A 15,937-nucleotide genomic window follows, 5' to 3' on the forward strand; every position below is an offset into this window, starting at 1 on the left:
TCAATACATTCCTCACAACAGCCTTTACGGGTTTAAAAAACTCTGCTGATTTCAGGTAAAGGTGGGGCTTTGAGCTTCAGCTGTTTGCCCATTATCTTAGTGATGAGATCCTTAGAATTGCCACTGATTTGTTGACAACTGCTATTGGATAGTGGATAACTCAGCAAGGCTGCAAACATAGTTCTTTTTTTAGAAAAGTAAGGATGTGAATTATTTTTCACTACAGAAAAATGTCCCTAAATCCAGATGTGGATGTGCTGTTGGTTCTATTCGATCAAGCCACGCTGTTTCATTGCTACAACTTACTATGGTTTTACCATTCACCTTATATAGTGGACAGAGCAGTGGGAACTTTAAGAACAAATTCCAGTGTGGCATTGCTACCAGTAAGACAGACCATTATACATGTGCGATGCACCACAAAGTTAGTACTGTGTTGCAAGTGACTTGTTCCTTTAAGGTGACCTAGTTTACGCTAAATTCCTAGATTATTATGGTGAGCAAAAGTTGCAAATTAATAAATTTGATAAAACTTTTGCCTCCAAGTGAGGAGAAACCAGTAGGAAAAAATTGACTTTCTCAACTTTGTTATGGTCTTTGCACTTTGATCTGTACATCTGTACAAATCCTGCCAGCTTGCAGGATTTGTGTTTATATTGCTGTATATGAAGTAGTCAACATTGAAATTTACAACTATGTTCTAGATGGTAATTTTCTCAATGACTGGTGATAAACGAAGGAAATCAGGCACTGATTTAAAACTTGCTGGAGGTATACAAACTTGTTAGTGGATCTTTCTATTGTTTATTCTCATTAACAAAACTAAAACAATCACAGGGTGCCAGTGCATTTAGCCAGCAGTGCGATAAAATATAATGCCCTAATGGGATATTTTATAAAGAGTTGGCCTAGAAAGTAAACTAGACTCTTTTATGAATGGTGATAAATGTAGAATATGCCTTTTTAAAATCAAGGGTAAATGTCACTTTATGGAAACAAAATTGAAAGAACATTCCTGCTTTGCAAAAATACTTCTTTAAAACATTTTTTAAACTTTTTTTAGATAGTACTTTATTTTTCATATTGCCTTTGCACTGAAAATTATTCACCCCCCTCCCTCCCAACTTCCCCCAACCCACACAACTGGTTTAATGATTGCAAATTGTACCTATGGAAACATTTTTTTTATTGAATTGTAAGAGTGTTTTAAAAAAACAGATTAACGCTGTCCGTAAAATGTCTGGCATTCACTTCAGTATTTTTAACCATTTTGACTTTAAACAAAATTATTAAAAACCATATTCAAATGAACAACCTCACTCCCAACACCGTGTCCAGTTGTTGTTATCTTCTTTGCCTGTAATTACACATGCCATTGAAATCCTTCCTATTGCTTTCTAAACAAAACTTCAAAAAAGCAACAATTCAAATTTCCTTCAGGAAAGATGTGTATATTTGTAGCACCTGATGATGCGTGCAGGTCAACATGTTTTAAAAAGGAAGAAAAACCAACCTGAAAAAATATGCATTTTCCTTCATGCCTCCAGAAGTTGGTAACAGGATATCCCCCATGACCTCGGCAAGGCATGAGATTCAAGGGTGCACCACAGCTTGGACAACATTTCTCTGTAATGGAAAAGAGGTGCTTGAAAACTTTTTTCTTTTGCTTTACTTATAGCACATTATATAATTATCCACAATATGACATTCCAATAGAATGAAAAAGTGTTACATTTATATAGTGTCATTCACGCACCTGGGTCATCCTAAAGTGCTTTACAGCCAAGTAAAGCCAAGTAGTCATGGTTGTAATGTAGAAAATGCAGCAGCCAATTTCCGACCAGTAAGGTCCCACTTGGAAGCACTAAACTGAAGGCAGAGCTCAAAGGGCGTGCCATCAGTTCAATATAACAAAGGAAGCGTGGTTTCGCTTCAACCAGCAACCCCCCACCCCACCCCACCAGGCCTCCCTACTCAGTCCAATGATTGATCCACACTACAGCCAGGAAAGGGAGTTCCCACTGCAGCTGATGGAAAAAGGTAAAAAAATAGTCATTTGAAATGTAGACAGGCAGCGGCATAAGCCACAGCTCTGCTGCTGACGGGAAGATCAGAGCCGCCCACTAGTGAGTTTTCAATTTTGTCTGGACCACTATGAGACCTGTCAAACAAGAGACACATCTACTGACAGAGGGAATGAAAACGAAAGACTTTGGCAGAGAACAAGGGAGAAGGCATCATCTGCTTAAGCTTGAAGTGGGGAAAAGCACAAATTCTGGGATGGGAGAGATTTTTAAAAATATACAAAATGCACAGAGAACTAAATGCATCTGGTGGAGCCTTTCAAACCTCAAACCACTTGCATGTTTTCCAACTAGAATGTGTACAGCTGGGAAAAGAATCAAGGGGCTGTATTTATACAGCACTTATCACAACCAATGGATGTCTCAAAGTACTTTACAACCAATGAAATACTTTTAAAGTGTTATCATTGTAGTAAGTGCAGCAGCCAAGTTGAACAAAGCAAACTCCCACAAACAGCAATGTGATAAGTTGTGCTGCTCAACATCCCATTCTTGAATTCCTGTTCCAACTATTTACCGAGTGAGAACTCAAATCTACACTTGTCAGCCATGCAGCGATTGACTTAATAACTATCCTAGGGGTGTTACAACAACGCCTGGTGCTGAAAGATTAGAACTGGATCAGTCCCCCCTGAATATATAGGGAAAGTGTTCATTCTATGTCAGGCAAGTAGAAGATCTCTCTGTGGATTTCCCATTAATATGATTTGGATGCCCCTAAAGGGGTGACAGGTTTGAAAAAAAAACCACTTCAGATACCTGGTTGACAGACTTAATGTCTGCTTACTTCAAGTAGCCTTTTGAAAGGCTGATGGAAAATTTCTCTGATATGATCTACATATTTTCAACCGGCTATGACCATGACCAACTTGTGGCTTATTACATGATTTTATGAACTTGAAAATTTGGAAGTATGAGGCAGTAGAGCTACACTGTCACTGAATACAAAAATGAAGAATCCCTTCCGTTCAATTTTCTGGACTCAATATCATTCATTCTATCTTTAAAGTGGTATCTTGAAGAGAGCATCAGCATGAGGTATGAGGTTTTTTTAAAATCTGCTTAACATTGACATTAATTTATTTTGGGTTTTTGTGAGTTTTGTTTACTGGGGGTGCTAATGGTGTCAAGGGTACAGGTAAGGAAGTGTTGCTGCCCACAATACGTGAGGGAGCCAGCACTTACCGCTCATGCTGAATCACCCTTCTATCTCCAACAGTTTCAATTCATATCAGTTTAAGGCCATTCTCAGCGAAAATGAGAGTAACTGCCCTTGACATCAAGGCAGCACTTGACCAATGTGGCATCAGGAGGCCCAAGTAAAATTGAATTTAATGGGGATCAGGGGGAAATCTCTCCTCTGGCTTGAGTCATACCTAGCAAAGAAAAATGGTTGTGGTTGTTGGTGGTCAATCATCTCAGCTCCAGGACATCACTACAGGAGTTCCTCAGGGTAGTGTCCTAGGCCCAACCACTTTCAGCTGCTTCATCAAATGACCTTCGCTCCATCATAAGGTTAGAACTATGGGTGTTTGCTGATGATTATATAGTGTTCAGTGCCATTCCCAACTCCTCAGATACTGCCACATGCAGCAAGATCTGAACAATGGGCTGATAAGTGGCAAGTAACATTCGTGACACACAAGTGCCAGTTAGGCCATCCCCAGCAAGAGAGAATCTAACCCCTTTTCCTTGACATTCAACAACATTACAGTTGCTGAATCCTCCACCATCAATATCTTGGGGATCATCATTAAAAGGTAAATGAATTGGACCAGCCACACAAATACCGTGGCTACAAAAGCAAGTCAGAGGCTGGGAATTCTGCAATGAGTAACTTACCACCTGATTCCCCAGAGAGTTTTCACCATCTACAAGGCACAAGTCAGGAGTTTGGTGAAATACTCTCCATTTGTGTGAATGAGTGCAGCTCCAACAACACTGAAGAAGCACAAAACCATCCACGAAAAAGCTATCACTGTGGCTGCAATGTGCACCATCCACAAGGTGCACCGCAGCAACTCACCAATGCTTTTTCAAAAGCACCTTCCAAATCCCAACCTCTACTGCCTGAAAGGAGAAAATGCAACAGGCGCCTGGGAACACCACAACTGCAAGTTCCCCTCCATGTTGCACAACTTTCTGTCTTGAAAATGTATTGTTGTTCCATCATCATTGGTGGGTCAACATCCTACAACTTCCTACCTAACAGCGGTGTGGGCGTACCTACATCATGTAGCCTGCAGCAGTTTATGACGGTGGCTCACTACCACCATCTCAAGGCCAATTGCAGGTGGGCAATAAATGCTTGCATTGCCATCAACACTCACATCCTATGAATGAACAAAACAAATTGTTCAAGTCGATTTCTATCGATGTAATGAATACTCAGCATAAATAAGTACTCAGTGAAAATAAAAACCATCAAAAAAGTAAAAAGGACAAAACGGAACAGGAACGAGAATGAAACATGTCTAAAATTGCACAATAAATCCTGGCATATGAAAAATATCCTCCACCATTATTTCAGGCAACTGAGGAGATTTTCTGAAGCCCACAAGACCATGTGGGGTGACTGAATTAAGCGAGATGGAAATTTTGATTTTGCAATGGTGGGTTGAGATACAGAAATTAAGTCAGTAGCTTGTTTGAAGCATGTCAGGCCTCACGCTGTCCTGTGGCGGGTTCATACTTTTAATACCATGCATACCATGCATATAATGCATACCATGAATACTCATTAGTGTAAAACTTTTTAAAATTAAGTCCTACCTTCAAGGTAAAGTCAGGGCGCACGAGAATCTCGTAGCACTCAGTTCATGTTTGTTTAAAGGTGGAGTGCACCAGGTGGCTTTGTACAATTGTGTCTGAGGTCAGCAATTTTCCTTGTTGAACTGTGTGGCACAAGGGAGGAGAGCAGGAGGAGAATGGCAGCTCGCACGGAGGCTCAGGACCGGAAAGGCTCAGGGCTGGGGGAGGGTGGGGCGGTGTGGGGTTGGGGGTTGAAAAGTTGGGGTTTGGGTGCATGGAGAAGTCAAAGAGAGATTCAAGGGTGGACAGAGCATGGGGCCTGGGGCATGATGCTGTGAAATGGGAAGAGCCTGGTATCCTGGGTGTGGTGCAGGGCTGGTGGAGACAGTCAGTCACGGTAAGAAAATGAGAGGCCTAAAGGGCGATGTCATACTGACCAAATGTGGGTTCATCTCAGGGATTTGGCTGACAGAGTCCTTATAGGACTTAGCGTTCACCTGCAACATTTCAATAATCCCTGCTGAGAGTGATCTCGGACTATGTCCTTTACAATTCACGGAAGGGAGGGCCAGCTGAGCCTACAAGTTCAGCCACGTCCCACAGGTGGTGAGTATAACACTGGACACTAACATGAACATTCAATAAAGAGTCAAAAAAAACACAACATCCTTTCTTCCAAAATAAAGGTAATGTCCCTAAGTCCCCTGTGACCATCAACTCGTGCCAACAATGAGATGTGCCAGTACATTTAGCTCTCTGACTAAGCTAGTTTCAACAAATAAGATGGTGCAAACATGAACAAAATGAAACCAATGTAATGTGAAATATTTACAAGTGAAATTTAAATTTGAAAAGACTGCCACCTTTGTGCTCTCAATAAATCTTATTTTAATGGCAATGGACTTGGGCAGGAAAGCTTTGGCCGTGATTCAGAGCCTCCCTGTTTGACCTGGAGACTCTTTTGTAGCCCACCTGTAGCAGGAGCACTGTCAGCTGATGGCAGGGTTCCACCAATGAATCGCATGTGCCTCCTGTGCACACCGCCAGCTCTTTAAATTTTAATTGTAATTGCGTCGGAGCCAGATAAGGCAAAAACAGTTTGCCAGTGTAAAATTCTGCCCAATATTTACACCAAAAATTCCCCTCAATGTCTGCCTAGCAAGATAACCTTTGCTGAATATATTGTAAGACATTTCACTGATGTACTGGGGTATATTGTAAGACGCTTCATTGATGTACTAGAATACATTGGAAGACTTTGCTGTTTGGCCTGACTGAGATCTGCTCTCTTTTCCAATTATACAGTGACTTGGGAGCTTGGCCTTCTTTTCCATTGCTGGTGGATGGGCCACCATCAAAGGAATAAGACTTTGAATAATAAGTGAACTGAAATGCAGGTAAAGATTCATAAATAGCACAGCCCCCCTTTCCAGCGTCAGATTGTGGAGAGCACAGCATGAAACCACTATCAGTGACACACGATCTGGGGGGGTACTAGAGTGCGCCCCCTGAATGGTCCAGCCATCAGAAGCGCATCTTGAGAAGACCAATGGTTCTCTCCACCACAGCCCTTGTGGAGGTGTGGCTCCTATTGTACTGCTGCTCAGATTCTGTTCTTGGATGGCGGAGAGGCATCATGAGCCACCTTCTGAGGGGATAGACCTTGTCACCCAGCAGCCATTCATCCAGCCCGGCTGGAGCACTAAAGACCCCGGCACCTGGGAGTGCCTGAGGATGGAGGCGTCGTGGGAGCTGCCTGGGTGCCTTGCACAGACTTGTAGAATCAGCATCCTGTGATCACACGCTATCTGCACGTTCATGGAGTGGAAGCCCTTCCTGTTGACAAAGGCACTGGGCTCACCCACTGGCGCCTTGATGGCCACACGTGTACAGCCTATAGCACCCTGAACGTGGGGGAAGCCAGCAATGGCCGCGAAGCCTCTGGCTCACTGTGTCTGGTTTGCCTGGTCCCAATGGTAGAGGATGAAGGTCAATGCACACCTGAACAGAGCATCTGTAACCTGCTTGACACAAGTGTGGACAGCTGATTGGGAGACACCGCAAAAATCTCCCACAAACCCCTGGAAGGTTTATAGAAGTTGAGGGCAGCTGTGAGCTTCGGAGCCGCTGGCATGGGGTGTCCACCCACACAGTTAGGGGAGATCTCAGGGCCCATTCATCTAACAGATATAGTTGACTGTCTCACTTGAGAAACGGAGCCTCCTTCAGCACTGCACCTCAGACATATTGAGGTAGCTGTTTCGCCGCCTGTATACCCTGGCAGCAGGATAGTGGCGTCTTCTGCGGCCCTTTCTGCGTCCCACCTTGGACTACCTCTTGGCCCTGCGCCCCTTGTGGCTGCACCTGTACTCCCAAAGGTGGCTCCCCTGGAGGCTGAATGTGCACTCCTGGCCTCCTCCCCCTTCTAGCCCTCCCTTCCTCCTCAGAGGAGGTGCCTCCAGTGGAAAGTTCAGCTCCCATTCCCAGGCTAAGGGAAGGCTTCCTGAAACCTGCAGGCCCAGAAACGATTCTTCACTGTAGCGTGCTGACCTGAAGGTTGTGAGTCCAGTCCAAGCAGCTGGTATGCATTTTGAAGTATTGCAGCTCACACAGGCAAGTATCAATAACTTTGCAAATTAAATATTTGACAGAGCACACTCGTGACCCCACTGAGCCCTCTTATCCTGCCTGTGGATGAGGTTTATACAAATGCCTCCTACCCGCCTGCCCGTTGTGCCCGTGCGACAACAAATCACCGTCAGTTGGTGCCTGAATGGCCTTAAGTGACCCATTAATTAATGGCAGGCGCGCATCGGATATCATCGTGCGCCTGCCCTATGAGATATCGCGACGGTGCGCGGTGACGTCAGGATACTCGCCTGACGTCACCACGTGTCATTTTACGCATCGGCGTGTGGGTCCTGCCCCCGCGTGACAACAGGAAAATTCTGCCCATAGAGTTTGTAAGTCTCCTGCCAGAGCAATTTGAAAATTTTTAATCAGTCACTATTTTAAAGTGTACGTGTTTTTATCCCTGAAGGGTTGTGTAACAGATGGTTGCATCTCTGCAGTCCATTTGATGTGCTCCCTTGCCGATTTTACTATCAAGTTAAATACAGGCCAAACAGGTTTTATAAATGTTACAGGAAAATTATACTTAAAAAAAAATGTAGGCAAATTAATTAACTGACAAGTTATAAGACTTTACTTATAGTGCCGTAAAGTCATATGGGCCTCTTTCCTATTTTATTGAGGAACATAGGTGAAAGGCCAAAGACCATGATGAGGACAACAGGAGAGAAATTAAGTAGTCTTTAAGTGATATAAAACCTATGGTTTAAAAGCCTAAAGGAAGCAGGGAACCCTAAGAAACATTCAGAACACTGATTAGTTCAGAAAGAATGAGATAGAGTGGGAGGGAATGCGACAAGATAAAAACAGAAAATGCTGGAAATACTCTGCAGGTCTGGCAGGCAGCATCTGTGGAGGGAGAAACAGTTAAAGTTTCAAGTCTGCGACCTTTCATCAGAACTGGGAAAGGTTTGAAATGCAACAGGTTTTGAGCAAGTGAAGAGGGATGTGTGGGGGCTCGGGGTGGAGGTGGAGGAACAGAAGGGAAGGTCTGTGATAGGGTGGAAGACAGGAGAGATTAAATGGCAAAAGGTTTCATGTTTCAAGGCCAAAGGGAATGATAATGGTACAAGTAAAGAAACAAAGGATTTGTCTTGAGGAGGCAGGATGCTGAATAGCTGCTTACTGAAAGTGAAAAAAGGGAATGAATGACAGAAAAAAAACAAAGCAGCAAAGAGAAACAAAACAAAATAGGGGCAGGGGTTCCTATCTAAAATTATTGAACTCAAAGTTGAGTCTAGAAGGTTGTAAAGTGTCCAGTGAAAAGAAAAGTGCTGTTCCTTAAGCTTGCATTGAGCTTCATTGCAACATTTCAAAAGGGAAAGGAGAGAAAGGTCAGAGTGGGAGCCAGGTGGAGAATTAAAATCTCAGGCCTGGCAGGGGAGAGACCATGATCATGGTCGCTTCTGCATGTGTGTAAGTGTTGTTTTTTGTGGGTATCATTTATTTTGTTGGGGGGTTTCAGCAAAAGCTTTGGCCTTTTTGCCCTTTGGTATTGGAGGCTCCTCTATGTTTGTTCTCCTTTGAAGGGGCTTCAGTGCCTAACATCGGGAACTTAAACAGGTGATGGCTGAAACCGGTCGAGGCCTGAACCAAGGGGTACGTAACACCGTTAGGGTGGCGGTGAAAGACAGTGAAGGAGGTACACCCATTGACTATGCCCCCTTCATTAAGAGGATCCTTTTAGAATCCTGTGGATTTGAAGCCATGGAGATTTACTGCCTGCAAGACTTCCCCAGCACTGGATACTTTGATGTGACTTTTAAGAATGTTGCTGCCTGCGTCAAGTTCCTGAAGGTGTTCAAGGAGAAGAGAGACCAGCCGCCAATGAGGATCCTCACGGTGGAGTCACTCTTTGCTTTGCCATCGCAACGGGACCGTGTGGTGACTCTGCATCTCTACAACCCCCACGTCCCCGTCGCCAATGTGCTCACCAGTTACATCGACAAGGTTGGGAACTGCATCAAGGTCAAAAACACCTTCTGGATTTGGACAAGCAAACACCAGGTCAAGGTCACGCGCAAGACCGATGGTAAGGGAACCATCCTCCACCCTCCTCCCAGCTTCGCTATCTGGGGAAGCCATGGCAACCTTGTCTACGCTGGGCAGCCCAAACTTTGTCGCTCATGCGGCAAAGTGGTCATGTGACAGCCAACTGCAGCGCCGTCCTCTACAAGAATTGCAAACAGAAAGGGCACCAGACAAAGGACTGCAAACAGACCAAGTGCTGCAACCTGTGTGGCGAGGCAGGCCACCTCTACAAGACCTGCCCCAAACACTGCCTCACTTATGCACAGGTGGCAAAAACCAATGAGGGGCAAGCAGATGAAATGGTCAGTGTCACTACGGCCAAGGACACTTGCAAACCTCCAACCACCAAGGCCTCTAGTGAGCACAATGGGACAAAGGAGGAGAGAGAGAGAGGCAAGACGAAGGGAAACATTGAGGCAGCAAGCGGCCAAACAACTGCACCGCCCCTGAACCTCCTACTCCTCAGCAGAGCCAATCAGTGGAGGAAGAACAAGCAGACAATCAAACGGGGGAGTGCCAGCTGGTGAAGAAGACTCAAAAGAAAAAGGGGCTAGGAAGGGACCAAGCCATTTCCCAGACAAGTGGCAAAAGGCGTCTCCCATCCGACACGGATGACAAGGGCTGCTGCTCTTTGGACGAAGAAGGGCAAGGGCGGCACCAACAGAAGAAGCAGCAAAGCTCTAGGGAGCTAGAGGAGGAGACAACCGAGCTCCAGAATATTGGAGACAATGAGGAGACCAGCGCACCCCAACTTTGCCCTCAACTTGAAGAGGCCAGCACACTCCAGCCCCAGGAACCTCGGAGCAGTGAAGCGCTCAGCGCACCCCAGCTCCGGGAAGGTGGGAGCAGCAACGCCCTGTGGGGGAATGGATCGGAGAGACTTCTCCAGCAGAGAACAATTCAAACCTCACTCCTTACATGAAACCCCCCCAATGCCACCTCCAATGGGGCAGTTCAGGACAGTTTCCTCAGCCCATCCAAAGTGAGACAATTTGCAAACACTATGGGTATGCAGGAGCTGAGCAAAGGTCTGGAACTCTCAAAGACAACCGGTTTGGTAAACGACAAAATGCTTTAAAAATGGGGATAAAAATTGTATCCATTAATGTGTGTAGCATTGAACCTACTACGCAATGTGTTGTGACCTTGGACTACCTTGCCAAGGTCAAAGCTGACCTGCTGTTTCTGCAGGAGTGTGCGATACCGCACCTCAGCTCCTACAGGCAATGGTCACGATGGTGGTCCCATGGGCCATCGATCTGGTCGGAAGGAAACGACTCGCGTTCCTCCAGCCTGGGTATTCTGCTATGAGGAGGCAACTTCACCATCTTCAAGGTTAAGGAGGTGGTGGGCGGGTGCCTCCTCGTAACAGACATATTATACAAGAATGCTCCACTCCAGTTAATTCACGTATATGCCCCAGCTCAAAACAGTGAGCGGCTAGCGGTCCTTCAGCTCCCACTGCTGCTGGCAACTTCCAGGCTGGTCATTCTGGGCGGTGACTTCAACTGCATCATCAATGCAGCTGGACGATCCGGCAGGGCCAACAGCAGACTGGACGCCACGTCCAGTCTACTGATGGAAACAGCAAAGGACGCCAAGCTGCACGACGTCTTCAGCAACCCTGCAGATGGAGCGCAGCGTAGATACACCTGGCCACAGCCAGACGGGTCCATCCATTCCAGGATAGACTTCCTGTTTATGTCCCGTGCGTTCACAGCCAGATCCACCGACGTCAAGCCGGTGTTCTTCCCTGACCACTGCCTCCTACTGGCTGACTGTCACTTTCAGGAAGACCAGAGGGTTGGCAGGGGGACATGGAAGCTGAATGTGCAACTACTGACCCCAGAGAACATTGAGGAACTCATGAGGGATTACAAAGGTTGGAGAACTGTGAAACTCCTCTTTGAGTCCCTGACACACTGGGGGGAAGCGATCAAGGAGTACGTCAAGAAGTTTTTCATCCTCAAAGGGGTCCAGAAGGCTAGAAAGGAACAGAGGGAAATGTCTCAACTCCAAAAAACATGCAGAACCTGCTCCGGCTGCAGTCGATGGGGATCGATGTCAAGGAGGAACTCCAAGAGGTGAAGAGCCAGCAAGCCTCGCACTTTGTCTCGGAGGATTCCAAGGTCATCTTCCGTTCCAGAGTCCACTCCGTGGAGCAGGACAAGACGTGTTCACGTTTATTCTTCCAAAAGATACACAGAGAGAGCTCTGTGATCAGCAGCCTGAAGGAGGAAGACAGCTCAGTAAAGTCACCGCAATCTGACATTTTGAGGATCAGCAAATCCTTTTGTGCCAGATTGTATGACGTGAAGCCCACAGTCAGCACGGTCTCCCAGTCCTTCCTGTCCTCTATCACTGAGGTCTTAGACGACAATACACGGGAGAGTCCGGACAAACCACTAACTCCTGACAAAATGACTAAGGCCCCTGAGTCCTTTGAGAAGAGTAAAACTCCCAGAAGTGACGGTTTATCGGCTGAGTTGTATTCGGCTCTGTGGGACTGGATCAGCCCAAACCTGCTAGAAGTGTACAAGAGTATGCTTCTGGCCGGCAGCATGTCAGAATCCATGAGGAAAGGCATCACCCTCATCTACAAGCGGAAGGTGGATAGGGAGGAAATTAGACATTGGCCACCCATCTCATTGTTGAATGTGGACTATAAGATTCTGTCCAAGGTCACCACCAATCGGATCAGGTCTGCTCTAGAGTTGATGATCCACCCTGACCAGACCTGCACTGTACCCAGCAGGAAGATCTCTGATGGCCTATGTGCAGGACAGGGGTGTGTGAACCTGCCTCATCAGCCAGGACCAGGAGAAGGCCTTTGACAGAGTATTGCACACCTACATGCTGGATGTGCTCTCCAAAATAGGGTTTGGTGAGGGAATCAGCAACTGGATCCAACTACTCTACACAAACATCTGTAGCGCAGTTTCAATCAATGGGTGGGAATCAGAAAGCTTTCCAAATAAATCGAGTCAGGCAGGGCTGTCCTCTCTCCCCTGCCCTGTTTGTGTGTTGCATAGAACCCTTTGCTGAGTCAATCAGGAAGGATCTGGGCATAAGAGGAGTGACGATCCCAGGCAATGGAGGCACGCAGGTCAAATCCTCCCTGTAGATGGACGATGTCGCCGTCTTCTGCTCAGATCCACTGTCGGTGTGTAGACTGATCAACATCTGCGAACAGTTTGAACTGGCCTCAGGGGCCAAGATAAATTGTGACAAGAGCGAGGCCATGTTCTTTAGGAACTGGGCTGGCTGATCCTTCATCCCCTTCACCATCAGTTCAGAAGGCCTGAGGGTGCTGGGGATATGGCTTGGAGGGACTGGGGTATGCGTTAGAAACTGGAAGGAGCGAGTGGCTATGGTGAAAAGAAAACTGGGCATGTGGGAGCGACGCTCCCTCTCCATTGCAGGTGAGAACCTGGTCATCAGGTGTGAGGCACTCTTGGCGTTGCTGTACGTGGCGCAGGTCTGGCCCATTCCTCACTCCTGCACAGTGGCGATCACCCGAGCCATCTTTCGCTTTATCTGGAGGTCGAATATGGATCATGTTCACAGGGACGCGACGTACAAGCCTCTAGGTAAAGGGGGAAGAAACATGCCCAACATCGCCCTCATACTGATGGCCACCTTTGTGTGCAGCTGAATCAAGCTGTGTGTAGACCCTCGGTACGGAAACACCAAGTGTCACTACGTGCTGAGATTCTACCTGTCCCCGGTGTTGCGAAGGATGGGTCTGGCCACGCTGCCGTGGAACACTCCAAGTATTTGGACCGTGCCGTACCACCTGTCCCTCGTGGAAGATTTTATGCAGAGAAATACCTTTGACCGCAAGTCCATCAGGCAGTGGTCGGCACGTAACGTCTTACAGGCCCTATGGGAAACGGAGATGGTGGATCCTGTGGGATCGTTCCCCGAGCAGATTGTCAAAGTCATTTGGCAGAATCTTCATCGCCGGAACTTTCCAACAAGCACCAAGACGTAGCTTGGCTGGTGGTGAGAAAGGCCCTCCCCGTCAGATCCTTCCTACACGCTAGGAGTCTCACCCCCTCAGCACATTGCCCTCAAGGTGGCTGTGGTGGGGAAGAGATCGTTGTTCACCTCCTTGTGGAATGTGCCTTTGCAAAGAAGGTCTGGAGAGAGATGCAGTGGTTTTTGTTGAGGTTCATCCCGAACAGTGTTGTGACACAGGACTCTGTGCTCTACGGGCTGTTCCCAGGGACACACACCGAGACAAACATCAACTGCAGCTGAAGGATCATCAACCCGGTGAAAGACGCTCTTTGGTCTGCCCGAAACTTGTTGTTCTCCCAGTGCAAAGAATTGTCCCCGACCAAGTGTTGCAGACTGGCACGTTCCAAAGTCCAGGACTACGTGCTGAGGGACGCACTAAAGCTTGGGGCAGCCGCCGCAAAGGCGCAATGGGGAAAGGTCGCTGTCTAAGACCTTTCTGCCACAGTGCACCGAGGGGCTGGGAATTATATAGACCCCTCGGGCTGTATGACTCATAAGGAATGTATGCAGTGAACACTAAATGTATCATAAATGTATTAAATCACCTCAGAGTGCAACATGATCTATGTCGATAACTTGAATACCATTGCACTGTCTGTAATGACCATGTTGAGATGTCTGTAATGTCCATTGATTGTATTGAAACACCTCATCATCAATGTGGAAAAGTTGAATGTGATTGCACTTTTTGTGATGGCTATTTTGAAATGTTTTGTAATATTCTTCCAGATATTTTATGAATAAAGTGCATTTTTCCAAAAACAAAAAGAATTAAAATCTCAGGCAACTGGAAGTTTGGGGTCATGCTTGCAGATGGAAAGGAGATCTTCCACAAAGCGGTCACCCAGTCTGCATTTGGTCTGCCAAATATAGAAGAGATTGCAACAAGTGTTGATTCCAACAGAGTGAGGATGCAGAGAGAAGGAAGAGCATATATCATGGAAAACTTGGACCTTAGGTGAAATGAGAGAGAATCAATAGTTACAATAGTGTAGACAAAATAGAGGCAAGAAAGCATGTGAACAATTGAGGTTGGAGTCTAGAGGCGAGAGAAGGATCATCTATCAAGTGGCAAAGTGTCAGGTTCAAAGTGAGAGCAATTTTCATACATTGATGATTTACATTTTTAAATTTAGTATCTAATGTAATGTATGGGAAAAGAAATTGAAGCAAACTTCTTTTTCCTTCTAAATAATTGTTAGTGCTAGCATCAATTGGATCTGTAAATATATAGACTATCCTTTTACATATGATGAACAATGAATAAGTTGCAAACTGCATTCTCCCCTAAAACTGCTAAAATAAGCTGTTGTAGGCCCATACCTTCACTAAAGTACCTTAGCTAATTAAAACTGTACACATTGGATTAATTCAGAGATGCAAATTGTTGTAAAAGAACTGGTCTTTTGACTCTCCATCGCCGCTTGAATTGCGGAATGTAAACAAAGATGGTTTATTTCCTTCTCTCACATTCTGATGGCTATTAAGAATCCCAATAAACTGCTGGACAACTTCGCTTGTCACTTGGAAAGACACTTTTTTTAAAAAAGAATTAAAATAGATTAAATTTATCTGCATTTTATCAGATCTCATACTGGTAACAACACCACAGAACTTGTTGAAGACTACCTGATGCCTCTGTAACATATACTCCAATTTTATGAAAAATTGAAAATGAGTGCAGTAAGTAACCAAATTTAGAATACAGTAATAGTGAAACAGTAACTATTCTCGTCTCCTGTACGGTAGGATCATTTTCGCATATTTATATTTACAAGTCTCCAGCTGTTACGTGTTAACAAGTTGTGGCTTTTGCGAAGCACAACTATCCATCCCTTATTACATAATTTGTTACATAATGATAACAATGTTGTTCACAATAATGCGATTTAACTGTAGTTTTCTTTTGCATTAAACTATATATAGTTGACTGACAGCTGTATAAAAAGTCCTAAAGAATTGTGTTTGATAAATAAATCTTCCTCTTCCTGCAGGTGGCATGCCCTAAGAAGCCATTGCCGCCAATGAACTTGATTGGTCCATGATTATGCTTGGCAAAGTACTACAGTGGTTTGCCATTGCCTTCGGCAGTCTAGCTGACCAGGAAACTCTCCCAGTCTTACTGCCTGGCCATCAGGAGTATCAGAAGGATTTATAGGCTGATAATCAACCTGTTTGGCTACATTATTAATGCATCTTCATGTCCTGGAGTGGGACTTGAGCCCAGAGGCAGGGACACTACAAGAGCACAACAAGACCTCCAATAAATAGATCAGGGAATTAATTCTAATATTGAATTTTTTTAACCATGACTACATTGCTTTGTACATAGCTTCACCACCCTCTACCAAAATATTCACTCCTGGCATTGACAGTGACTGTAAATGTTCAATTCCCATTGTCCTCTCCTTTTCAAT

At 45.5% G+C, this 15,937-nt stretch overlaps 1 protein-coding gene across 1 annotated transcript in view; it reads right to left on the reverse strand.

Moving 5' to 3' along the window:
• The window catches only part of LOC144680299 (chorion-specific transcription factor GCMa-like), a 38,833-nt gene that overhangs the window by 8,900 nt on the left and 13,996 nt on the right, over positions 1 to 15,937 (reverse strand). Inside the window, exon 4 of the mRNA XM_078541284.1 lies at positions 1,514 to 1,626. Coding sequence (XP_078397410.1) covers positions 1,514 to 1,626 — 113 coding nt within the window. The remainder of the gene's footprint in view (positions 1 to 1,513; positions 1,627 to 15,937) is intronic.

The sequence above is a fragment of the Cetorhinus maximus genome, chromosome 5, assembly GCF_964194155.1.
Source record: "Cetorhinus maximus chromosome 5, sCetMax3.hap1.1, whole genome shotgun sequence".
Lineage (NCBI taxonomy): Eukaryota > Metazoa > Chordata > Chondrichthyes > Lamniformes > Cetorhinidae > Cetorhinus > Cetorhinus maximus.